The sequence below is a fragment of the Amia ocellicauda genome, chromosome 22, assembly GCF_036373705.1.
Source record: "Amia ocellicauda isolate fAmiCal2 chromosome 22, fAmiCal2.hap1, whole genome shotgun sequence".
NCBI classification, from domain to species: Eukaryota; Metazoa; Chordata; class Actinopteri; order Amiiformes; family Amiidae; genus Amia; species Amia ocellicauda.
In genome coordinates, this window is record NC_089871.1 from 2,554,048 (window position 1) to 2,577,624 (window position 23,577).

At 48.4% G+C, this 23,577-nt stretch overlaps 3 protein-coding genes across 3 annotated transcripts; all 3 read left to right on the forward strand.

Annotated features, from left to right (window-relative positions):
• The first annotated feature begins 144 nt into the window (after nt 1-144).
• On the forward strand, nt 145-3,938 carry srsf1a (serine and arginine rich splicing factor 1a). The gene is made up of 4 exons (XM_066695985.1): nt 145-764; nt 1,628-1,809; nt 2,045-2,217; nt 3,162-3,938. Exons 1-4 carry the CDS (start codon nt 571-573, stop codon nt 3,354-3,356), a joined length of 744 nt encoding a protein of 247 aa, XP_066552082.1. The 5' UTR covers nt 145-570; the 3' UTR covers nt 3,357-3,938.
• A 3,710-nt stretch (nt 3,939-7,648) lies between these two features.
• Nucleotides 7,649-13,292, forward strand: dynll2a (dynein, light chain, LC8-type 2a). Its single transcript, XM_066695531.1, has 3 exons — nt 7,649-7,803; nt 11,171-11,307; nt 11,596-13,292. The coding sequence occupies exons 2-3, from the start codon at nt 11,176-11,178 to the stop codon at nt 11,731-11,733; spliced, it is 270 nt and encodes an 89-aa protein (XP_066551628.1). The 5' UTR covers nt 7,649-7,803; nt 11,171-11,175; the 3' UTR covers nt 11,734-13,292.
• Nucleotides 13,293-14,849: 1,557 nt separating this feature from the next.
• Nucleotides 14,850-23,085, forward strand: heatr6 (HEAT repeat containing 6). The gene is made up of 19 exons (XM_066695701.1): nt 14,850-15,120; nt 15,356-15,463; nt 16,003-16,143; nt 16,318-16,433; nt 16,695-16,809; nt 16,918-17,019; nt 17,424-17,567; nt 17,725-18,201; nt 18,311-18,517; nt 18,719-18,818; nt 18,988-19,346; nt 19,466-19,588; nt 19,717-19,803; nt 20,076-20,210; nt 20,318-20,440; nt 20,847-20,971; nt 21,347-21,443; nt 21,863-22,067; nt 22,154-23,085. Exons 1-19 carry the CDS (start codon nt 14,866-14,868, stop codon nt 22,696-22,698), a joined length of 3,564 nt encoding a protein of 1,187 aa, XP_066551798.1. The 5' UTR covers nt 14,850-14,865; the 3' UTR covers nt 22,699-23,085.
• Nucleotides 23,086-23,577: the final 492 nt, after the last annotated feature.

Sequence of the window (23,577 nt, forward strand, 5' to 3'; positions counted from 1 at the left end):
GGTCTCGTTGTAGGAGCGCAGATTTCCGCAGCTCTGCACAGATCTGCACTTTTCTTGTCGTGCATTTGTCTGTAACCCGAGCTGCTGCGGGCCGGCCGGAAACACGTCACAGCGGCAGTCCCGCCCTCCGCATAAAGGTTCACAGTTCACTCCTCCGCCATCAAACGAGGTTGTTTTCAAATAGTTCAAGCAAGGGAAGGATACCTTGGCGCTGGAATCGCGGTTACGGTGATATTTCCTGTACTGGGCTTCTGCGCTGCTGCTCGGACACAGCCGTCCGTTGGCAATAAAGCCGGACTAGATCGCGAGTCGGAGGAGCACTTTCCTCAGGCGTGGAGAAATCTCGGTTCCTGGTGTTCCTCCGCGCAGCGCACGGCGGTTCAAAAAAGGAGGACGGCGGCGCCATTTTGAAGGAGGTTGGAAGGAAGCGAGAGGAATAAGAAAACGAAAACAAATAAAAGCGGCGGAGCTCGTCAGTCAGCAGCGGGAGGATTTTAATAGTGAAGTTCGAGTTTATTTTGTTCACGCCTTTTTAAGCGCCATACTATCCAGCTTTCGTTTCTTCTAACCATGTCTGGTGGCGGTGTGATCCGAGGCCCTGCTGGCAACAACGACTGCCGAATCTACGTGGGGAACCTGCCCCCCGACATCCGCACCAAGGACATCGAGGACGTCTTCTACAAGTACGGGGCGATCCGGGATATCGACCTGAAAAACCGACGCGGAGGACCGCCGTTCGCCTTCGTGGAGTTCGAGGATCCCAGGTGAGGCAGGGCAGCCCGGGCGCCGCGCCGACCGCAGGCGAGGCTTGAGGCCTGCTGTGTCCGCGCTAACGGCATGGCCGGGGAGCAGCTCGGTTTGAAGACCCGCCTCCGCTGTAGATCTGTGCAGGGCTTCACTGTGTCTTTGCTAAATGTATATTAATGTTGGTAGACCTGTGTGTGTGTGTGTTTTTATATATATATATATACATATATATATACACGCACGTTAAGGCACATTGTCCATTTATTCCAGTAAGAGAGCATATTGTGGTCTATGAACTGGACACAGGACGGGTTTTGACGGGGGGTATGAACTCACGCCAGTTGGCTGTAGTGGTGTGCGGGGTGTGAAGACCAGGCTGCCGAGGCCCGTTTTGGCGGTAGTTGTGCGGTGGCCGGACGGCACGCTGGGGGGGCGGCGCGGGAAAGCGCGCGGTTTCCAGTACTAGCCTATTATACAACCCAGAGAGAGAGAGAGACAGACAGACAGACACTCACTGTCCAGCACAGCTCACAGACGATCCCTCCAGTGGCTGATATTGTACAACAGTTGGCGTTTCTTTAGGGATTCATGTGAGTTTTCGTGTTTACTGCTGTATGCCTGCTCGCCATGCGGTCGCCCCCTCCCTCTTTGTTGTAACTTCGGGGCGGCGCGACGTGGTCTTGTCCGGGCCAGTGAAACTCATGCCGGCTTGTTTAGGATGTTATTCCGTCTCGGAGTTCTGGTGGGTTCCGTCCCGTCCCGCGGTGTGTACGTGCAGGTCCGGCCTGTCGGGATCCATGGCATCTTGAGTGTGCTTAGCCCGGTCCCGGCCGCACCGGCCCGCTGCTGGGGAAGAGGCTGAGCGCTGTGTGTGTTGCAGGGACGCCGAGGACGCGGTGTACGGACGGGATGGCTATGACTATGACGGATACCGCCTGCGAGTCGAGTTCCCCAGAAGCGGCCGGGGCACAGGGAGAGGAGGCGGCGGGGGCGGTGTGGGCGCCCCCCGGGGCAGGTATGGGCCCCCCTCCAGACGCTCCGAGTACAGAGTCATAGTTTCAGGTGAGGCAACTGCACTACCTGGACACATGCATGCGATGCACCAGAACGTTTTTCATGTCATAAATTGATCTGGATGTTTTTTTTGTTTTTCTCATTCCTGAACCTGTCAAGTCTGGTCTAGAAAGTGTGCAATGAATGTCTGAATTGTAGTTTTAAGTCCTCCATTGATGCCCTGCAAGTACAGTTTGTATGAAATGGAGTGCTTTTGCTGACGGCTCTTGTAACATCCTCACAGGGCTTCCTCCAAGCGGGAGCTGGCAGGATTTGAAGGATCACATGCGTGAAGCAGGTGATGTATGTTATGCTGACGTTTTCCGAGATGGAACTGGTGTTGTGGAGTTTGTTCGCAAAGAAGATATGACCTACGCTGTACGAAAACTGGATAACACTAAATTCAGATCTCATGAGGTAGGTTTGAGATTTTCTAACTGGACGCCATTGGATACACAGGGCATAACTATTGGATTTTTCTTTTAAGGTAAGCAAATGAGCTGCATACGAAGGCATTCACTGGGACCTTCTTGTAAACAAGATGTCTCAATGAATGAGTCTTGCAGGTGGGAGTGTAAGCAATATAGGGTAGTATAGGTCAAGTTTGTGCTTCTCCTCTGGTGCTGACTTGGTTACATTTTGCAGTACCGAGCAGCAGTGAATTCCTCCCATCCCTTATGCAGTCGTACAATTCCTCCAGATCTGAGCATTCAAATTGACAGTTTGACAGTGCAAACATATACTGCAAAGCATTTTTGTAATACTTAGTATTACAGCACTGCCTTGAGGAATTAGTTCTTAACTTTTATTTAAAGAGGTGAGTTGAGATAAATGTAGAGGCATGTTTGAGCCCTGGGCCAAGCTTTTGGCACCAGAAAACCTATACAGTTTAGCATGGGGTACTAATTGCTTCACACCTTCCCAGATCTGAAATGCTTACCAGTGAAAGTTGCCTTTGATGTATGGGCTTGAGTGCATTGCAGCATATGAAGATTGTGAAGAATCGTTTTGTGCCGCCTGATTTACTTAAATTGCATGATTGAGATGCGGCTTGGAAAACGTGGGGTTTTGTGAACCTGAAAGTTCAAGTCAAACTGGATAAAGCCCATGCTCTGAAGAAGAAGAAACGATTAAATCTGTGAACCTGTTCTGGTTTAGCAGTGTTTTCTGACAGATGCAGGGATTCTTATCAGATGGGGAATCATGGCGCTTGCAATACTGTATCGGGCCTGAAATGAAAACCCAGTTGTTTGTAGTAGATGGAAGGGGACAGGATGAAAGGAAAGAAATGGTAAGTGTGACTATGGAAAGGCTCAGCAGGGGTGGTTTTTTCATTAGAAAGTTCTTTTCGTGTCCGCCAGGGAGAGACTGCGTACATCCGTGTGAAAGTCGACGGCCCCCGGAGCCCCAGCTATGGAAGATCGCGCTCTCGCAGCCGCAGCCGCAGCCGGAGCCGCAGCCGAAGCAACAGCCGCAGTCGCAGCTATTCCCCGCGGCGCAGCCGAGGATCACCGCGCTACTCGCCGCGCCACAGCCGCTCCCGCTCTCGTACCTAAACTCAGCCGCCTCCCATGTGTTGTTCTCTGGAGGAATCCCTTTGTTGTAGTACATAATTTCTTTTCCTTTATTTTTTTAATTTTTTTTTTCTCTCCCTGTTTTATTAAAGTTTGCTACGGATTTTGAATATTGCATTTCATTATTTGCTGGTAACCTAGTTCATTATATAAATTGGTTTGTGGGTGTGTCCCTGTCCCCCCCACCCCACCCTCCTCTTCCCTCCCACTCCCCTGTTGTCATTTTCCTCTTTTTGTGACCTGCATAAACTGTATTTTAACTGACTTGTACAGTCATGTTTTTTTGTTTTGTTTTTTATATACACAAAACTGAAGGTTGGATACCATTCAAATGGATTGAGCTTCTAAAAGTAAATCTGTGGTATTGCTTTGTGTGTTCATGACTTTGAAATTGGGTTAATGACCTGTGTTTGGGGAGGGGGGGTGGGTTGACAAGGTAGGCTTAACTTGCTTTTGTTGGAGCAAAATTGTGGGAATCATTACAAAAATGTATTTTATTTTACCTTTTCATGTGTCTTTCTATAGACATCTGAAGAGCAGGATTAAAGAATGCTTTGGAATAAAGGATTGTGAAGCACAGTTCATTCATATTAGGATAATCAGAGCGTGTCTAATTGGAGGAGGAGCAGTCAGATCAATAATGGAGGCAATGGTATGACACCAAGTGCTTCAGTCACCTTTAAAAACTTGGCAGTATTGAGTTTGAAGAGACCGTACCCTGGTTCTTTGTCTAAGTGCATAATGCCATAACTCACATGTAGACTGTAAACGTTTTTTTGTGTAGCTCTGCTTTGCCATTTTTATTTTGTCACCCCCCCCCCTCACCTTTTTTCTCATTGATCAGTACTGCTAAGCTTGCATGTCCTCTTGTCTGACTGAATGTAGCGATGTTTGTGCACCATATCAGGCAAGGATTTTTTGTTTTTATTTTTTTGTTTTTAAACCCAAGTCCACTTTCTGTTTGAATCTAACAAGCTCATGGTTGTGCAGGATTTGTGTAACTATTTAAAGACCCTAGCATGACATTGAACAGTAAATGTAACAAGTCTGTTGATGTGCGTTACCCAAAACCCTCGTAATGACCCTTAACATAGCGCTCATGTCACTCCCCTCACTTAAAAGAGTCAGTTCTGAAATACACGAGCTGTGGCTTTGGTAACATCCTGTACGAGTAGATCTACAGATGGGCCCAGTGTGATGAAAACATTTGCTTATGTGCTGTGCCATTGACTTGCCTGGGGAGCTGATCATTGTCTGGCATCCTGCATTACAGTTGTTTAGAAAAACCTTTATTTGAATTGATTACCAGCCATATGATCTCCTCCTAGGTGCATATTTTTTTTAAAGAGAAAAAAAAAATAGCTGTTTGATTACAGTCCTGATTCTAACTTGTTGCCTCCTTTTTTTTGGTTTTGCTGGTATTTGAAGGTTTGGATTGGAGCAGGGGCTCACTGGATCCCAATCCTTGGAGCCGGATCATTGGATCAGTTCATAATCAGGATAGGATAGGGAAGGATGGATTCATGGAGCGGGATCAATTTACCGGGAACCGTAGGAGTGGATTCCCCCCACCAAACCGCATTATCGTGGAATTCAAAACCAACTTTAAGAATTAAAAAACAAAAAATATATATATTTATACAAAAATTGGCTATTCAAAATTTTTATTTTTTATTTTTTGGAGCCCCAAAGATGCACAGTCATGGGATTTGGCTTTATATATTTTTTATTTTTTGTATAAGAGGAGCAAAGCGAGGACCAGGAGGCTGGATCAATCTCCTTGGATGGAATCCGCATGAGGAGTTTGGTAAATAGGGAATACAGTGGGAGGGCTGGGTGGGGGTGTGGGTGGTTTGTCCAGGTTAAAAGAAAATACTTTTCAGTTTGGCTGTGGCCGTTATCTTGGTGAGAACAGGTCTGCAATTGGTTTAATACTTTTTTCTCCCCCCTCCCCCCTTTTAGTTTGTAGTGTTTTTTTTTTTGTTTTGTTTGTTTTTGTTTTTTTTTTTTCACAATAAAAATGTAAAAAGAAACCTGGGAGTTTTCCTTGTTGTTTTTCCATAATACACAAACTTCCTCTGACAGAGATAAGAAAATAATCCCTTTTTCAGTCCCTAAAATGAAATCGATTGATCTTCTGGTTGTTTGAAGTTACTTTGTTGCTCTGCAGTGTTACCAACTTCCAGATTTTATATACATTTTATGCTTCATCACAAAATGGATGTTGACAAGCAGAACTCTTTATTTATTGCAGTTTAGGGGCCCTGACTAAGTGAGCGTCTGTCTCATCCTTCCAACCCTCTTGTCTTGGGTTCTGGAGTGGTGTTTGTCTTTTTAATTCCCCTGTCAACAATGCAAATCTAAGTTAATCCATTTACCGCTAAGAATACATGACAAACCACAAGCATGAGATTTTAAATACACAAACTTAGTTCTGGTAATTGGGACAGTTCTTCTGAAGTGCATTAGTTTTGTGTTCAACAGTAAGCTATTATTACTTGAGCTTAATGGATTTGGTCGTTTGTTTAATTCATGGTTAGAAGTGTGAGCTGTCATTTCGGTTAGCTTGTGTAAATCAGTATCATTAAAGACTTGAGAAATTGGCCCAGAACTCTGTTTGCCACTTAAGTTATATTTATAGCAACTTAATAAGCATCTGTCTTTCACTTCTTTATACCTTAATGACTATATGAATTGGTGTCAAATAATTAGCTTATATACTTTAGTCAAATATTCCCCCCCAAAGCAGGTTTATAGTACATCTAATGTTTACTGTGAAACTCAAGTGTTTATATAGATAATTTCTGCTCATACAGGGTTTGTAAAAAGGTCCAGAAATACAGTTCTCCTCCAGGGAGGCATTTACTATTGCAAAGGAGAGAGCATCAATCACGGCCAGGGACCAAGCTCTCCCAAGTGCTTCAGAAGCAAGATAACCCTTAGCTCTTTTAGCTCTTGCTTCACAGAAAAGTTGGAAGAGGAATAAATACTTTTTTCCCTTGAATTTCTTCCATACTTGAAGCTAAATCTAACAACACTTACAGTCAGTCGCAATGTAAATAAACGTATCTCGGCAAGCTCCACATATAAATGAATGACCCCTCAGTATGGTAATGTAACGATATTTAGATGTTGCTTAATGTAACTGATGCATTCCAAGGGGACCACAAGCAGGTCCTCTTAAACCACTACAATCGGGAAGATACAAAAGAAACTAATCCCAGATACAGGGCTCTGTACAAAATATAATCTGCGGCCCATCTCAGTTCACTGGTGTTTCTCATCAATTATAAATTACACGGAAAGCCAGAGGGATGGGCAGCAGCTGGCATTACATAAGGGCACCGTGATTTGAACTGGTGGATAGATGAGGCTGTTTGCATTGTGTTTACATTGTGAAGTGGACAAGTCGGAGAAGGAGTGCTTAACATTGTATGATCCGTTCAACACCATGAAAAGAAGACTACAGCCTTTTCTATGCAACCTTGGAAGCAAAATACAGATTCTTATTTTATTTTAGGTGCTATATTATGTATATTTTTAATTTGGCCCAAGAAAGGAGTGTTTCAAACCAAGGAACCCATAAGACATTACAGTTTGGGAGCTTGTCCAACAATAGCAGTTCAATAAATCACCAGTTGCTCAAGCAGCCTGTGGACTGGATTTAGCATTTTCACTACACATGCCCCAGCCATGAGAATTACAATTGCTCACTGTGTGTTGACATCTTTCAGCTCTGAGTCACTTCTGTCAAGTGAAAGGGAATGAAAGATCTGTCAGACTTTGTATATGAATTAATATACCGTACTTGAAGACTGGGATGCAGACCGACCTGAAACTAAGTTGTAAAACTAAAGCACAGGGTGTGAAAATTAGTCTTTGTAGAATTATTTTTTTAATGAATGGGAAACTAGAAACTGCCTTAGTATGACATCACACATAAAATCTGTGTCATTTAAGCTCTTTATTTTTAGCCATGCCAGAATACAAAAAAGTGACAGGTGTGTGTGTGTGTGTTTTAATGACTTTACACAGCACTTGATGAAAAACTCCTCATACTGGGGGCCACAAGGGCTACCCCAGAGGTTTTCACTTGCAATGCAAAATAACTCACCTTTTTCACACACACACACACTCACCCCAGCTATGGCTCGATGCATTGTGGGTGGAAATAAGATGCGGGCAGAGAGGAGCTAGTGGAAAATGCTTGCAGCTCCCGGGGAGAGGCCGCCGCTCAGCCAATGGCAGCCGCTGCGGCGTGCGGCAGTGCGGAGGGCGGGGGAGGTATTTTAGCGGGGCAGATACCCGCAGATGAGCTACGAGCAAATCTGTACAGAGAGCAAACCGCAAAGCCGCTCAGCGAACCAGCAAAGCAGGCGAGCAGGACAGGGTTTTGTGGACCGTAAATCCTAAAATAACGTCAACCAAGGTGAGCGACTTTTCCCCTTCCCAGAATAGAACGTTGTGTTCGGAATGGATGACGTTCTAGTAAAGCCCGTTCCACCAGCATGCAGCGGCACCGGACTTCTGCCTCTATTTATGTGTTGGAGATGCTGGCGGAGAGAACTGGATGTATAGATGTTTTAAAAATCTATATGTATGAGTGGGGGGGTTTATATGCGTTTAAATCTGCTGGACCCGATCTGTCCTCTGCTGTGGAGTGGCGTGCTACGTAAGGAGCAGTCCCATGTGTATTGAGGATGTTTTTGTTGTTGCAATTGTTTGATCTAATTGGATCCCTGTTTTAACCCCGTGGCTGTGTGCTCCCCATCGCTCACGGGGTGTCCTGGTCTGGTTGGGTGCAGATCTTTGCTACAGGGAGGCAGCTGGGGTCTGCGCTTATGTCAGGGCTGTTTTTTTATGTTATGGTGTTGGTTATATCCCATATCCGTCTGATCGGGGAGGAAGGCGCTCGGCTGTAGAGCCAGTTCAAATAAGTCGGGTGGGAGAAGGAGGGGAGGTGGGGGGGGTTATGTAATTTCGGTGAATGAATTAAAACTATACTTGGCGCTGCGTCGCGGTTGGGATGTGGTGACGGGTTTGGGGAGCCGTGTGGCTGATAACACGCGTGTCCAGCGTCGGTGCATCGCAATCTGGGTTTGCGATCGTGAGTCAAACTGCAAGGACGCTGTAAATACGCCAACAGCCCACTGACGAGCCCCCTGGCATCGCATGGCGCTGAATCGTGCTTTTGTTAGGGGGTGTGTTAGCGCCATTGTGACGGGCACACGCGTGCGGTGGAATTCGAACGTGACCTTCCATTCCCCAGCGCGAGGGTCCGTGACCGGGCCGGTGCGCGCGCAGCCGGGGTGGGGGGGGGAGTGTTGAACACGGTAATGGGCGACCGGCGGTACACGGGGACACCGTTTGACTGGTGGTTCCGGAGTGTGTTGGAGGGTGTGTGTCGGTGCTCCATACTGGGAGGCTGGACGCGCTGCACAGTCATTGTGCGATTGGTATCGATCCGCCGCATGTGGACACCACTCCTTCACACTGACCCCCCCCTGTTACTTTAAATGCACTTCAATAACGCACCCCTGCATTTGTATGCAGGTAAGAATCCCAAAGGTAGAGGAATTGTTGGCCACTGATTACTGCCCTTGAACAGTCGAAGGCAGTAATCCGTGGCCATCCTGTCACTAAGGTCCGACAACCCCAAACTTCCTTACAGCCGCGTCCTGTTCAGTGCATTGGCCCACGTCTTGCATTGGCAGTCTCCTGGGGTTTGCAGTTCTTGTGCACATGACCTGAAGTTCAGTGTTTTGAAGTAGAGTTTGAGTTAAATCCTGATCCTAGTCTTATCTCCCCTCCAGAAAATGTGCTCCTTTATTATGTGGTGGAGAACGTTAAACTAAAGGTTGCTTCTGTCCAGGTAGTGTAACCATCCTTTGTTGTAGGACTTTCCATGCATTCTTTGCCTGTAATTTTCCATGTGTAAATGGAGCCTGTAGTCCCTCATCACTTTCACCTGACCCGGGGTATGTGTGAGGCTGCAATAGAGTGGATAATCTCCTCGGGAAGCCTGTGACAGGATCAGGTGCCAGTGTCCTCGAAGAGCTCATTTAAAACGTGCTCTGAATGAGATCCGCTCTGCAGCCCGTAACAAGTCTTGCTGGATTTGGAAGATGTCCCCTTATGAAACTACATTTGTGAGTAGAAACTCTTTTCCCCCAAAATGTAATTGGCATTGTTGCCTCTTGGGGGAATCGTGTGGCTAGTTAATTTGTAGATCTTGAGTTTTACCCATGTATTGCAGCACCTTTTGCATTCCAGGTTGTAGTTTTTTGGCCCTGCGGTCCAGGTGCCATGCTCCGAAGGAGCTGAAGAACTGCTCTTTCTTGCTCTCGGTAGTAGTGCCTGTGCAAATGCATGTGTACAAACACCCTATTAATCTTGTTCCTTAAAAGCTCGCTAGGCAGGAATATTGTTTTATTTTGCCCCTTCGTCTCTGCTTTGGCATTCTAATCCATTGGGTGAATTCGGGCAAGAATTAAGCTGGCTATGGCAAAACACAGCTCGTCGCAATCGGCAGACTTGCAGATGAGTTTTAGCCATCTGTAGGCTGTTCGTGTTTTCTGAGCACTGCGATCCACTGGGGGACTGCAATTTAAGTGGTTTGATTCCAGATGTGTGGGATTTGCCTTGATGGGATTGGCAATTTTGTATTTGATTTTCATCTTTAAAAGCTCAATGGCAAAGTATAAATGTCCGCCTTTTGGTTTTAGTTAAGTAGTAAGAGGGTAGTTAAGTTTAAGACCTATGGTTAAATCTCCATAATTCCGGCATCTATAAAACCGGTCTTCGTTTGCAGATGTCGGCCCCTTTTGTATAGGCCCTGATGACCTGGGGTGTCTTGGGAGGAACTCTTTGGCCGGCGGGATCGGTGCTTCTGGATGTCACTTCAGGAATGCCTCCGCTGGCTTGAACAGGGGGCAACTCCCTCACTTCGCAGGGAGGTGACTTGCCGTGAACTGCCTCTGCTTATAACCAGTTTTACAGCACTGCTCGAGGAATTGTTCCTTTGTTCAGAAGTGGTCATTGCGAGTCTCGGTGGCGGTTTCTGGACCTGGGACGGGTGTGCAGTGCTGTGGCTGGAATGTGCCCGACAGGATGCCTGTGTGGCTGCTGCTACACCCCCCTTCCCCCCCGCAGTCTCCCGAGGCCTTCACCAATTTAATCCGCCTCGGGGCTGGAAGATGAAATAGGAGACGAAGACTCTGTGCAGCCCAGAGCCCTTCTTCACATCAAAGAGAAGCTAATGTTCCAGCATAACCCACCTCCAGGGCTGCCTCCAACCACACACACACACCTCCAAGTCCCCTTTTGCCCCCTCCCCGTCCTCCTGTTCATGTAGAAACCCTTAGTCATTCCAACTTGAGACCTGAACGGCTGCATTTCCTGGCAGGCGGCTTCGGAGTGGTGATTGATGGTTGTGTGCCGGGCCTGCAGTGGCGCTCTGGGTTACACCCTCGGCGCAGTGGAGCGGCTTTGAGGCTCTCCGAGCGCGGCCGCTCTGCCTGCAGGGGAGGGCAATGGGGAAAGCCAACGGTATCATGGTAGCTTGAGTGGGCTACAAAAGGCACCCTCCATTCAGAGTCCGTAGGATTGCAAGTGAAAGTACAGGATGTGCACTTGATGGCTTTTCAGATGGGTGGAGTAGAGGTGAGGAGGTGGCTTGCAGTGTGAGTCTTGTGTAACCAGCTTACTAGGGAAGTCCTAATGAGACGGCATGCTTGACTTTTCTTTAAATCGGTGCGGTTAACCTCTTGTCCATCTCCCCCTCTGTGTGTATACAGGCACGATGTCTGACAGGAAGGCTGTGATCAAGAATGCTGACATGTCTGAGGACATGCAGCAGGATGCAGTGGACTGTGCCACCCAGGCCATGGAGAAGTACAATATTGAGAAGGACATTGCTGCCTACATCAAAAAGGTGAGCTGAGGGGGGCTTGGTAACTTAAAACTAATGAGCAAGCTATTGACGGGCAACTCCTTTTCTCCAGGTGTCGCTTTGCTTAAACGTGGGGCAATTTGGCACACTAGTTCCATTCATGTACGGGGTTGTATTCTAAAAGCAAGGGTCTGAGACTGGGAGGAATCTGCCCAAAAATGTCTCCCAAACTGGGTTTTGTAACATGTAAGCATAATGGAAAGCTGGTATTTGACCCTAGAACTAAATTTTTAAGATCAAGGTTTATTTAACAATTAACTTGCCTCGCAGGAGTTCGACAAGAAGTACAACCCCACCTGGCACTGCATCGTGGGTAGGAACTTCGGCAGCTATGTGACACATGAGACGAAGCACTTCATCTACTTCTATCTGGGACAGGTGGCCATCCTCCTCTTCAAGTCTGGCTGAGCCGTGCCTTGCCGGCGAGAGAACCACTGGACTGTAATGCACTGATGGCTGATGCCACACCTCCCCACACACTTCAGAAATTATAAAACAAAAAAAAAACAAGCGAATACAAAACTGGCTGTGCGCGACTGCATGGACTGTATACAATATTTAATGTGTATATGTTGCAGTAAAAATCTTACTTTTCTTTAGTTGCCTGGAAGAAAATGTGAAGCAACAGGAAGAGATTTTTTTGTTAATGCTTTTATTATTTTTGTTATTGCACTGAAGTTGTAAAAAAATAAATAAAAAAATATATATATAAAATTTGCTTTAACGGTGGCCTTTAAGTGAAAATAAAGAATAGTTCTAAAGTTAAAAGAATGTGTTAAGTCTACTAAACCTGAGGATCTGAGTGGAGTATAGAAAGGTGCATTATTCAGTGTTGAAGGTTTTGCTAGTACTGTCACTTAATCTTCCTCTGTTTTGTGATGTCTTGTCTTTGCAAAACGCAGCCATTCTGGTATTTTTAAAGCCGAAAAAAGAAATCTCAACTGGAATCTCATGCCTGTACAATGCATTTTAAAGCCGGTGGGGGAGAGTCATTGCTAGTCGTGAAAATTCTGCACATGTTGAAAATCTGCACAAATGTCAGGTTATTGTGGAATTTCGTTTTCAAACGGAGCGGTTATCTTGTCGCCGCAAGTCAGCAAGACGCTACACATTCTTGCTCAACCATTGTCAAGTGTACTTTTTGATCTCCTGAAAATGGCTTAGATTTAGGATTTTGATTATTTTTTTGTATCCAAGATTGCGAACTTCAGACTTCCAGAATTTAGAAATGGGTGTCCCAGTGCAGTACAAAAGAGCCTTGTAGTTTAGTGTGGGTTCAAATATTTTTCCCCTGCTTTGTCCTGAAGGCAGACATTTATGGAACAATTTAATTGGCATTTTGACTGAAATATGTGTGTGGGTTCCAGCTGTTACTCCTGGTGCATAGCGAAAAGGCTCACTTGTGAAAAAGGGAGGATGGTGGAAGTACTTCAATACTTTAACTAAGTTGCACGCAGTAAATGTATGCTTCGCAAACCCCACATGCCCGAGTTTATTCCAGGATAGGGGTAAAACCCTGACACCTGAACGCTTGGCTTACCTCCATCACAAAATGTATACATCTAACATGTATGAATGTGAAATGTTAACTTGTTCTAATAGGAGCCAGACATTGAATGCATAAATATCAAATTATTGTCATTAATTGCTGCTCTGGTCACTTCTGTTGTAGTTTTGATATTTATTTAGCGGTATTTTTATTTTGTGTGCAAGATTCTATAGGTTCAATGGAGTGACGAACTTGTTTATCCCTTCGGAACAAATTGCTATCTATGAATGACATGTTTTACAAACTGAAGTATAATACCTCGTTTGGAATTCAGTTCTACACCTGGGGGTGGGGGTGTGTTTTGTATATTTAAAAAAAGATGTCAGCCACTGCCCATTTCAGACGATCCTGTACAGATTTCTGTCTTGACCCTATTCACATTCATTAAACAATGTGTGATCAACATTATTAAAAGCCACAGGCTTTGTGTTTCATTTTTTGACTGAGTGGTGTGATCTGAATTACACAAAGACCCCATGTTAGTTGGTGTCTGTCTTCATGGGAGAGGTGAACTAGTGGGTTTGCCTCTGGGGAAAAAGAGGTTTAATTTGGAAACTATGTAATTCACACACACCTTTGGGGTGGGGAAGGAGAATTAAAATCACTTTTTTTGTTCAATAATGACCCAAGGTTTAGGGTACAGTATGGGACTAGTAGGACATATTGTACAATTTATTCAATTTAAGTACTGTCAATCATTTTAATGCATCTGTAGCTATAAATCCCTGCTCCTGTTTATAAGATTACATACATCACCCTTTATCAAGCCACTGCTGGGTTCAATATAGCATCTCGTTCCAGGTCACGCCAGCAAAGCTGATTTGATCCTATATTTTATGTGGTCTTCCTCTAGATCTTTTTTTTCCATTGGAGTCCGCTCTACAGCTTCTTTTATCCATCCAATCCAGCCCATTGCCATTTTAACATTTTCACTCTACACAATATAACTTAATTTTGTTCTCCAGATCCATTTATTTGTATACATTAATCAAATACTTTTCTCTTCATGCATATGGGTAGATTTCCTTTCAATAGTTCACACTTCTTTCAAATGTACTCCTTTGCAAATCTTGATCTTGCCAGTGTCCTGGTGGAGTCTGAGAGTCTGATTTTTAAGATATATTTAATAAGACTCCTGCTGGGTTCCTCAATGTTTTCATATTTTAAGAGCACAGATGACTGAAACAAATGGTTTCACATAGTCGACCACACCCAGGTACAGTGGAAACTCATATTCTCTACATCTTTGTAATACTCCTCAGACACGTGGATAAGATCCTTTGTGTTATTTCCACTTGTGAATCCAGGTTGTCTGAAAGGCCATATTTTAATACATTTTTAAATAGTTTGTATACAATGAGAAGTAGACTAATGGGCCTATAGTTCTTCCAATCTTTGTCTCTTTCCTTGTGAAGGAGGGTGACAGCAGCATTGTTCAATTTTTCTGGGATTTGTTTAATTCTGAGACAAGAATCTTCTCAATTTCTTCTTCAGCTACTTTTAGGATCTCCACTGTTTCCATCATCTCAAGGTGCTTTTCTATTTTTCATCCTGTTAATGGCATAAAATCCTAGGGAATCACATCTGGCATTTCGCTTGTGTTCAAGGCAACTTCTGTAGAATTCTTCCTTTGTTTTTTATTATTATGCCATCATAATTTGTCAGGGCAATGATTTGATACTAGCCTATTAGAAACTGTGATTTGCATGATTAATCTTTACATTATTTTCAATGGTTTATTTCAGTTATTGTTAATCTTTCTTACATCTCTCTATATATTTTGTGTAAACAGAGACATAGGCTATATATAGTATCGTGTGTAAAGCTATTTTGTCGCAATCTACAGTGCATCAGTCCTGCAGTAACCAGACACGGTAGCAGCTCTGGGTCCATGCGGAAGTGCACAGGAAGTGGTTATTGGCCCCGCCCCCTGACCCCGGATGTAGTTATGTGTCTCCATAGCAAACCCCCTCCGCTCTTCCGTCACTGTCATGGCTGCCCAAACGGTGCTGCCGGGCCCGGTGCTGCCACCTCTTCACGCCGACAACTGCGACCCCCGGCCCGCAGGCCTCTGCTCGGACCCGGGCGACTCCAGCAGCCAGTTCAGCCGCTGCTACTCCAAGCTGCGCTCCCTCCGGCCCGCCGACGGCGAGAGCTGCAGGACCGAGATCAACCTGCTGTTCGACCAGCTGATCTCCGACAACTACAGCCACCCCTACGCGGGCAGCAGCAGCATCCGGCCGGAGGTACTGGAGACGCGACCGCGGGGCAGCCGTGGTGCTGAGCAGTAGTGACTTATTCTGTCCCGAGTGTCAGGAAGGATAGGGTGTCCATAGCTGTCCAGCAGTTAATGGAGAAGGCTGGGGCCGGCGACGTGGGCGTAGGAGCGTAGTGACTGACGTTGTGCCTCTCCCTCCCCTCTCTTCTCTCTCTCTCTCCCTCTCCCCCCCTCCTCTCTATCTGTCTCTTGTCTCTCTCCAGGATGTGTGCGCTCTTCTCGTACAGGCCAGCCGGCTTGTCCAGTTTAGCCAGGAGCATCTCGTCAGCAAACTGTGCCAGCTCATCCACCACCTCCTCAACAGGCTGCAGGTACCAGCTTGGAAGTCCTCTGGGACGAGTGCAGAATAACCGCTGGATTCAGTGCTATTATTACTCGCATTCAGGAAATGAAATGCCTCATAAATCCCATCTACTGTACAGCTATGTGCATCCAAAAGCGGTGTAACCCATTGCTGTAGAATGCAACATGACACAATAAGTTATAATTTGGTGGATGATTTGTATAAAGAAAATACAACTATGTATTTGTAACACTTACATATTACGGTGGTGAATGATTCCAGAAGAGGCTGCACAGTAACTTCATTTATGCAGACAATTACTGAAAACTATTCTGCAGTTTTGTACTTGACGGCACATTAAGAATAACCAGTATCTATTACCAATACACTCACAAACCCGTTCCTGCTCGCCTCAGTGGGAAAAGTGTCCCAGTTTGTCGATCCGTATCTGCCCATCCGCTTAGCATTCATCTCCCACCCTGTCCGAGACAACGGTTCCTGCTCAGTAGAGTACGAGGCCCAGCGACACCACAGTTAGATTTGCCAAGTGTTGGTCTCCCCTCACAGGTGATTGTGGACGACCAGAGTCTGGACTCGCTGGTGTCGTATGCTATCCAGGCCCTGCGAAGCTGCAACTGCTGGACCCACAGCGAGATCCTCCAGGCGTTGGCTGCCCTGGTCTACGGCAATGGGCCGAAGTGCCAGAGGGTATGGGCTTAATTGAGTCACCCAATCTACTCATTAATCCATGTCTTTGCTCGGTTTAATATTTTAATATTAAACGCAACACAAGACTTGCTTACAATGTGATGTAATCAAATTAGCCTTGATTACAGGATGTCCGTGTCCTTAACATGACACTGTGTGTGCATTCTCTCCCAGCATCTCCCTGACCTGCTGGGCCGAGATGGCATCCTACTGTGCTACAGCGACCTTGGCCAGCCGGACGTTGAACTGCGCCGATCTGCCATACACTGCATGGCCAACCTGTGCCTGGGGTAAGGGCCTGAAACACTTCGGTGGGCATTGGCCGTTTAATGTTGTGCTGCTTATGAACGCTTGAGAGTGTTGAGGTGACTGTTTAGCATTCTTATGATCCACAAAAGTTTATTCTTGGCACGGTGGGAAAGGTCTTGTGAATATTGCCCTCACACACTTTGCTCCCTGATTGGTGTCAGTGGTTTGACAGTAAAGGGCTAGGGAGGATTGTAGTGGGTGTGATTGGCACTGCCCTGCTCACCTCCTCTGTCTGCTGTCAGTATGCCAGGGCAGCCTTATCTGGAAGAGCCCTATCGTGGCGTCTGCTTCCGGACCTTCCTGCAGATGCTTCAGTCCCCCAAACCTCTCGGCGTGGACGACATCATCTTTTGCACGGTGAGAAAAATGTGCTTTTCTGGGAGTGACACTATATAGCAAGAAAAAATCTTTACCCTAGTCACCAACTTGTCAGTATACAAAAAACTTGTCCACTCTCTCCCACAGCTGCTGGCGAACGCTCTGAAGGGAGTGCAGTGTTTTCTGAACGGAGGGAAGGTCAAGATGGGTCCCGACGAGCAGCTCGGCTCTCTGCTGGCCGTACTGAAGGTGTGTGCGCTTATAGAGTTCACGACGGCACAGATCCATGCACGCTTCCAGAGGATTTGAATTCGGTATTGGAATAGCATCGAATACCCCCTTCAGCCTCTGGAGATCATAAATGGCAGGATGTCTTTAAAAGTGAACTAAGTAAGAAATTAATAATGTAGAACATACCATGATTTACTCTCAAATCTCTTCACAGCAGTAACCCATCTCTAGAAATCAAGGCTGCTCTGTTTTGCATTGCTAAAAAAATCACTTCCATACACATGACACTGTTTCCTGAGGTGCCCAGAATGAAGCCAGCCAATCTTGCCATGTCAACCTATTGTGTTTTGGGTTAGCATGAGTTACTGGGCACTTCTTTTCTTTCATTCTCACTAGACTGTAACATGTCTTTTGTGGGCTAGAAATATATGTTCTACGGTCTGCCTGGGATGACCTTGGAGATGCCGGCCGTCCTGTACCCCGCGCCCCTCCCGCAGTATGAGGGGACGACCGCAGTGAAGCCCGAACTGCCACGGGACGTCCAGAGCACATCAAAACCCACAGGGGTACGTATTGTAGCCCGGCACTCTAGTTTGAAGCGGTTTCACAGTGACTGCGAGTGCAAACAGCCACACACACGATAAGTTACACAGTGAAGTTACAATGCAGAGCTAGGTGTTGTTTTAACGTATGCTTGCTTAACTGCCTGTGCGCATTTCCCAGAATAAGAAGCGGAAGTCCCGCGGGCGGGGCCGTAAGGCGGGGTCGGAGGGCAGGCAGGATGAGGACCCTGAGGAGCCATTGCAGGAGGCGGCGTCGTGGGCCGGACTCTCGCCTCTAAAGGCAGGTGGAGGGGTAGAAGATTCTCGGAACCGCCCCAGTTGGACTGCCCTCCGCCCCCAGGGCCACCCAGCGGGGCGGGACAGAGACGGCGCCGCCCCCCTGTATCCGCACTGGAAGAAGATCAGCAGCTCTGACTCCGAGTTCTCCGACCCCGAGGGTGGCGTGCAGGGCAAGCTCAGGCTGTACCAGGCCAGGGTACGGCAGGGCGCTCTGCACTGCTTCCTGTCCTTGGTGAAGTGTGTGGAGAAGAGGGTGCTGTACGGATACTGGTCCTCATTCATCCCCGATGCCCCCGGGACCGGCGGCCCACCGTCCCTCACCCTGCTCACCATCGTGCTGAAGGACCCCTCCCCCAAGGTCAGTGACGCCTCTCTGCTTAAAACACCAAGTCCGTACGGTCGCTAGTTGCGCCATTGTCATGAATGCATGAATGACCTGTGATTCTGCCTGGTGCTGCTGTGCTCAGGCGCGCGCCGGTGCCCTGCAGGTGTTGTCCGCACTGCTGGAGGGCTCCCGGCAGTTCCTGTCAGCAGCGGAGGACACCAGCGAGCCACGGCGGGCCTTCACGCCGCTCTCCGCCACGCTGGCCGCCAGCCTCAGAGAGCTGCACCGCTGCCTCCTCCTGGCCCTGCTGGCCGAGTCCTCCTCACAGACGCTCACGCAGGTCATCAAGGTACGCTGAGCACACACACACACACACACACACACACACACACACACACACACACACACACACACACAGCCCCTCGTCTGCAGCCTGAAAATAACATCCAGTCCTGGGGCACTGGGGCAAAATTGGTCTGCTTTGAAGCCAGGGAATGTGTTCTCTAGGTTGCTGTGTGACTGACCTCCCCTTCTTTGTTGCGTGTTTCAGTGCCTGGCCAACCTGGTGTCCAACGTGCCTTACAGCCGCCTACGGCCCGGCCTGCTCAGCCCGCTGTGGAGGCAGATCAAACCCTACGTCCGCCATAGAGGTACCCTGTCCACCCAACCGGGATGCCCAGTCCCAGCTCTACCAGGGCGAAACTCCCTTCCAACTCATCCTAGATTTACCGTTTACATACTGTAAAAAACAAAGTGACTGATGTTACAGGAATACCTGTAGTGATAAAAGTGATGTGACCCGGTCCCTCTTTGTTGTAGATGTGAATGTCCGGGTGTCCAGTCTGACGCTGCTGGGGGCCATCCTGTCGGCCCAGCCTCCCCAATCTGAGGTGGAATTGCTGTTGCGGCAGCCAGGGTCTGGGGGGGGCAGTGGCGTGTTGACGCCCCAGGAGCTCCGTAGCACCGACAACTGGCGGAAGCCCAACCCAGGCCTACCCCACGCCAGGAGGGAGTCTCCCCCAGAGTCGCGGGACGCCCCCGGGGAGCCCTGCTGGCTGCTTCGCCTGTGTGTTTCGCTGGTCACTCTGCCCCGCGAGGACCCCTACTCCGACAGCGACACGGGCACCGCGCCGGGCAGCCCCTTCGAGCCCTCGCCTGTGCGGTTAGAGGCCCTGCAGGTCAGAGAAGGAATCTCGGCGTCCCATGCTATTTTAATGTGCAGTTTGAAATATTTTTCTTATTCCCAGTTGCGGGCTGTTCTTTTACAACACTGGTCTGTCTCTGCGTCTGTCCTCAGGTTCTGGCTCACCTGGTGAAGGGCTATTTCTCCATCGCTCAGGCCTCCCTGCTGGAGCTGGGGGAGGTCAGTGCCAGCTGCCTGAGGGAGGCCGACCCCTCCATCCAACTGCATGGGGCCAAGGTGAGAGGCCGACTGCCCACCCTGTCTTGTACTGCCCCCTGCCAGACAAAGAGTCCTATATAGTCCCCAGCTCAACACAGATGGTGTTGTTCAACTCAATGAGGTTTGTTTCTGTCTCTCTCTCTCAGCTGTTGGAGGAACTGGGATCAGGAATCATCCAGCAACACAAGTCTGATTCCCCTGTACCACCAGACGGCAGAGTTCCTGTCAGCCAGGTGAGAAACTAGCTGCTGCGGCCTTAATCTTAATTGCTAAATAACAACCCACTTGTCACCTCCGGACATTTTGAATCCAGGCCATTTCTCAGCAGCCTAGATCTTAAAATATATTGTCATGACTACAAATATTCCTAGCCCCCTCCACTGGTTGCAGTTTTGGTCCATAAGTGTGTGTCTGCTGATTAGCCCACTTGGGGTCTGCCTCTCCATGCGTCTGATTGGCTCTGCCCCTCTCAGTGTGCGTCTGATTGGCCCTGTCTGTCCCGCAGGTCGTTCAGTTCTGGACGGAAGTGCTGGGCGGCCCACTGACCGGAGCCCTGCAGAGTGAGCAGCACCCCACCCTGCAGACCAGCGCCTGTGACACCCTCTCCTCCATCCTGCCACAGGCCTTCAGCTGCCTGCCGGTTAGAGACCAACCTTTATCTACCACCGGGGACGTTTCTGTGCCTTTATTCTACCCCCTTTGCAAACTAGTGACTACACTGCTCTGTGTGTTTGTGTGCTTGTGCAGGATAAGAGCCAGGTGTTGTGCATCACCGTGCTGCTGGGCCTGACGTACAGCGAAAACTCCCTGGTGAAAGCGGCTGCGGTGCGAGCGCTGGGCGTCTACATTCTCTTCCCCTGTCTCCGAGAGGTCAACCTGTCTTCTGTTATTAGACCATAAGAACATAAGAAAGTGTCCAGTCGAGAGGAGGCCATTTGCCCCATCGTGCTCGTTTGGTGTCCATTAATAACTAAGTGATCAAGGATCCTATCCAGTCTGTTTCTGAATGTTCCCAAATTGTCTCTTCAGCCACATCGCTGGGGAGTTTGTTCAGATTGTGACGCCTCTCTGTGTGAAGAAGTGTCTCCTGTTTTCTGTCTTGAATGCCTTGAAGCCCAATTTCCATTTGTGTCCCGGGTGCGTGTGTCCCTGCTGATCTGGAAAAGACTTGGATCAAGTCCCCACGTAATCTCCTCTGTTCCAGAATGGAGCTGGACGTGACGTGTTCGGCCTCATATGAACTTTCCTTCTCTCTCCTCCCTCTTCCTCCCTGCAGGACGTGATGTTTGTGGCAGACACGGCCAATGCCATCCTCACCTCCCTGGATGACCGCTCTCCAAATGTGCGCGCCAAGGCAGCCTGGTCTCTGGGCAACCTCACCGACACGCTCATTGTCAACATGTGAGTCCCTGCCCACTCGTCCGGCCGGCTCCAGTTACCGAGAGCTCCTTCTCGTATATGGTCTCACAGCGGTGGACGGATGTCTTCACTCACACACATGAAACTGTGTTTAGATATTTAGATGTAGATATGAACACCGAAGCGGCCTCCAGTATGCAGTCAGATAGCTGTACACACACACACGCCCACACAAACAGTCACACACGCGCACAGTTTCTGTCGCTCCAATTTCATCTCTGTACTGATGCGCCTCTCTCTGTTTCACTAGGTTTTATTGGCATGACAACAGTGTACTTGTATTGCCAAAGCTTTTTTATGTTGTAACAAAACAAATGATGTAACCAGCATAAGGTCCCTCTGCCCCTCTGTCCTCAGGGAGTCCGTGGGCCAGGATTTCCAGGAGGAGTTTTCGGACCTGCTGCTGCTCAAGATGTTGAAATCGGCAACCCAGGCCTCCAATGACAAAGACAGGGTGGGGCACCATTTGATTTTGATTTTTAAATCCCCACTCCCCTCCCCCACGCACTGAGATAGGGAGTTTTGTTTTGCCATTTTAAGGGAAGGAGAAAAAAACCCCCGACTTATTAGCATGAAATGGCTGCCTGAATATAGTGTTCAGTTCTGTGTCAATAAGTGCTGCGTGGGAGTGCTATTTATAGAGGAGCTGAGCCGTAGGGGGGCACGGGGTCCTGTTACAGTGCCATACGAGTGCGTACATAACAAAGACTTCCATTGCGCAGCAGTTCGATCCAAATCTGGGGGGAGGTTTGAGCTGCGAGGCTGTGTTATTTTAAGTTGTTGCACACTGGCTGGTTTGTGTGCTTGGAGAAGCCGGTGTGTGTCTGTGAGAAGGATTTGTGTGACGGTACGTCTCTCTCCGCCCCCTGGCAGGTAAAGAGCAATGCCGTGCGCGCCCTGGGCAACCTCCTGCACTTCCTGCAGCCCCAGCACCTGGAGCGGCCCAGCTTCGGCCCTCCGCTGGGGGAGGCGGTGCGGGCGCTGATCGGCACGGTCCGCGGAGAGGCCACCATGAAGGTGCGCTGGAACGCCTGCTATGCCCTGGGCAATGCCTTCCGCAACCCTGCCCTGCCGCTCGGTGAGAAAAGTGTGCGAGCGTCTGTACAGGGTCACTGTGTGAAATACAGGCCGTCAGCTTGACTTCATCTTCTCCCTCTGTTCCAGGCACGGCCCCCTGGACCTCCGAAGCCTACTCTGCCCTGACCTGCGTGGTGAAATCCTGCAAGAACTTCAAGGTGCGCATCAAGTCTGCCATGGCGCTGGCGGTGCCGGCCAGCAGGGAGTGCTATGGGGACCCGGCGCAGTTCGGGGAGGTGTGGGCCGCCCTGGCGCAGGCCTTGGAGAGGAGCGAGGACACTGAGGACTTCCTGGAGTACAGGTACTGCGCCAGCCTGCGGGCGCAGCTCTGCCGGGCCCTGCTGCACCTGCTCGGTCTGGCCCGCCCCGAAGACCTGCCTGGCGTCCAGGCCTCCATGAGCGAGAGGGGCGAGGCCATGCGGGGCTACCTGGTGCGCTACCACAGCGGAGGGGGCGAGGGGGACGAGCCCGGCGATTGTCCGGAGCCCCGGGAGAGGCTGCAGGGGCTGGAGGAGACGCTGGGGCATCTTCGGGGCCTGGAGGGAGACTGCGACCCCCCGGGGCCCCTGCTGCGGGTGCTGCAGTTCCTGGAGGGCATCCAGAAGAGCTGCCAGGAACTGCAGGCCGCCTGAGTGTGAGGAAGAAAAGCCCCCATCTGGGAAGGACTGTGCAGATTCCTCCCCTGCTGACACCACCGGCCTTTGAGAGCTCCTGTGCCATTGGGAGAGAGTTGTATTCCCTCTGTTTTGGAGAGTGATAGGGCTCTGTCCTTCCTGTTGCATTGGGGGTCCTGCACTTTTTATAAGGTGGAAGCCTACCAAGAGTTGCAGACCCCCATATTTAATTTATACTGAATTTTATCTTTTATCGCCAAGGTCTGAAAGTGCCGTACAATGGAAACGCCAATGAAAGCTTGTGGTTAACCATGCCCGAAACAGTCGATCAGATTGGAGGGCCATGCAGAAATGTACTGGATATATCCAAAGAAAAATAAACTGATAAAAGTGTTTGATTTATAACCCTGTCTCCAGTGTTTTCGGATATGGAAACAATTGTCTCCAAATCTGCATGCAAAACTGATTGGTGGCCAGTAGAGGTTGCTGTTGTATTACAATCGGTTCATTAGCGGATGTGTGTTTGTACAAATCTGATGGGGACTTTGTAGCAGAAACCAGGACGAGAGGTTATTTGCCTACATTTCAAAGGAGCAAGGCTCTAGATTTACAGACAGTGTTTTGAAGGAGCAATTGCCAAAATTTGACGGGCTTTTAAAGCAACAAAAAGTGGTTCCTGACTTGCTGCAGCTTGGACAGTGAGCACCGAGGGGAGACCAAGGCTGCAGAGGGCACAGTGTGCTTCAGAGATTAGTGGTACCTGAAAAGATCCAGGATAGAAAAGCATTTGAATTGTCTTTTTACTAAATTGAAGTCCACCATGTCTTTGGAGAGTCTTATAAGATGTCTGAAATCTTACAGCTTTGTTAAATGTCCTTTTTAAAAAAATAATTCATC

What these genes read in the sequence shown, in the direction of transcription:
- srsf1a (XM_066695985.1), top strand. Translation starts at nt 571, where the DNA reads ATGTCTGGTGGCGGTGTGATCCGAGGCCCTGCTGGCAACAACGACTGC. An exon ending in GTACAGAGTCATAGTTTCAG is followed by an intron (nt 1,810 to 2,044) that starts GTGAGGCAACTG and finishes ACATCCTCACAG; the next exon opens with GGCTTCCTCCAAGCGGGAGC. An exon ending in CTAAATTCAGATCTCATGAG is followed by an intron (nt 2,218 to 3,161) that starts GTAGGTTTGAGA and finishes CGTGTCCGCCAG; the next exon opens with GGAGAGACTGCGTACATCCG.
- dynll2a (XM_066695531.1), top strand. Translation starts at nt 11,176, where the DNA reads ATGTCTGACAGGAAGGCTGTGATCAAGAATGCTGACATGTCTGAGGAC. An exon ending in TTGCTGCCTACATCAAAAAG is followed by an intron (nt 11,308 to 11,595) that starts GTGAGCTGAGGG and finishes CTTGCCTCGCAG; the next exon opens with GAGTTCGACAAGAAGTACAA.
- heatr6 (XM_066695701.1), top strand. Translation starts at nt 14,866, where the DNA reads ATGGCTGCCCAAACGGTGCTGCCGGGCCCGGTGCTGCCACCTCTTCAC. An exon ending in GCACATCAAAACCCACAGGG is followed by an intron (nt 17,568 to 17,724) that starts GTACGTATTGTA and finishes CGCATTTCCCAG; the next exon opens with AATAAGAAGCGGAAGTCCCG. An exon ending in TGAAGGACCCCTCCCCCAAG is followed by an intron (nt 18,202 to 18,310) that starts GTCAGTGACGCC and finishes TGCTGTGCTCAG; the next exon opens with GCGCGCGCCGGTGCCCTGCA.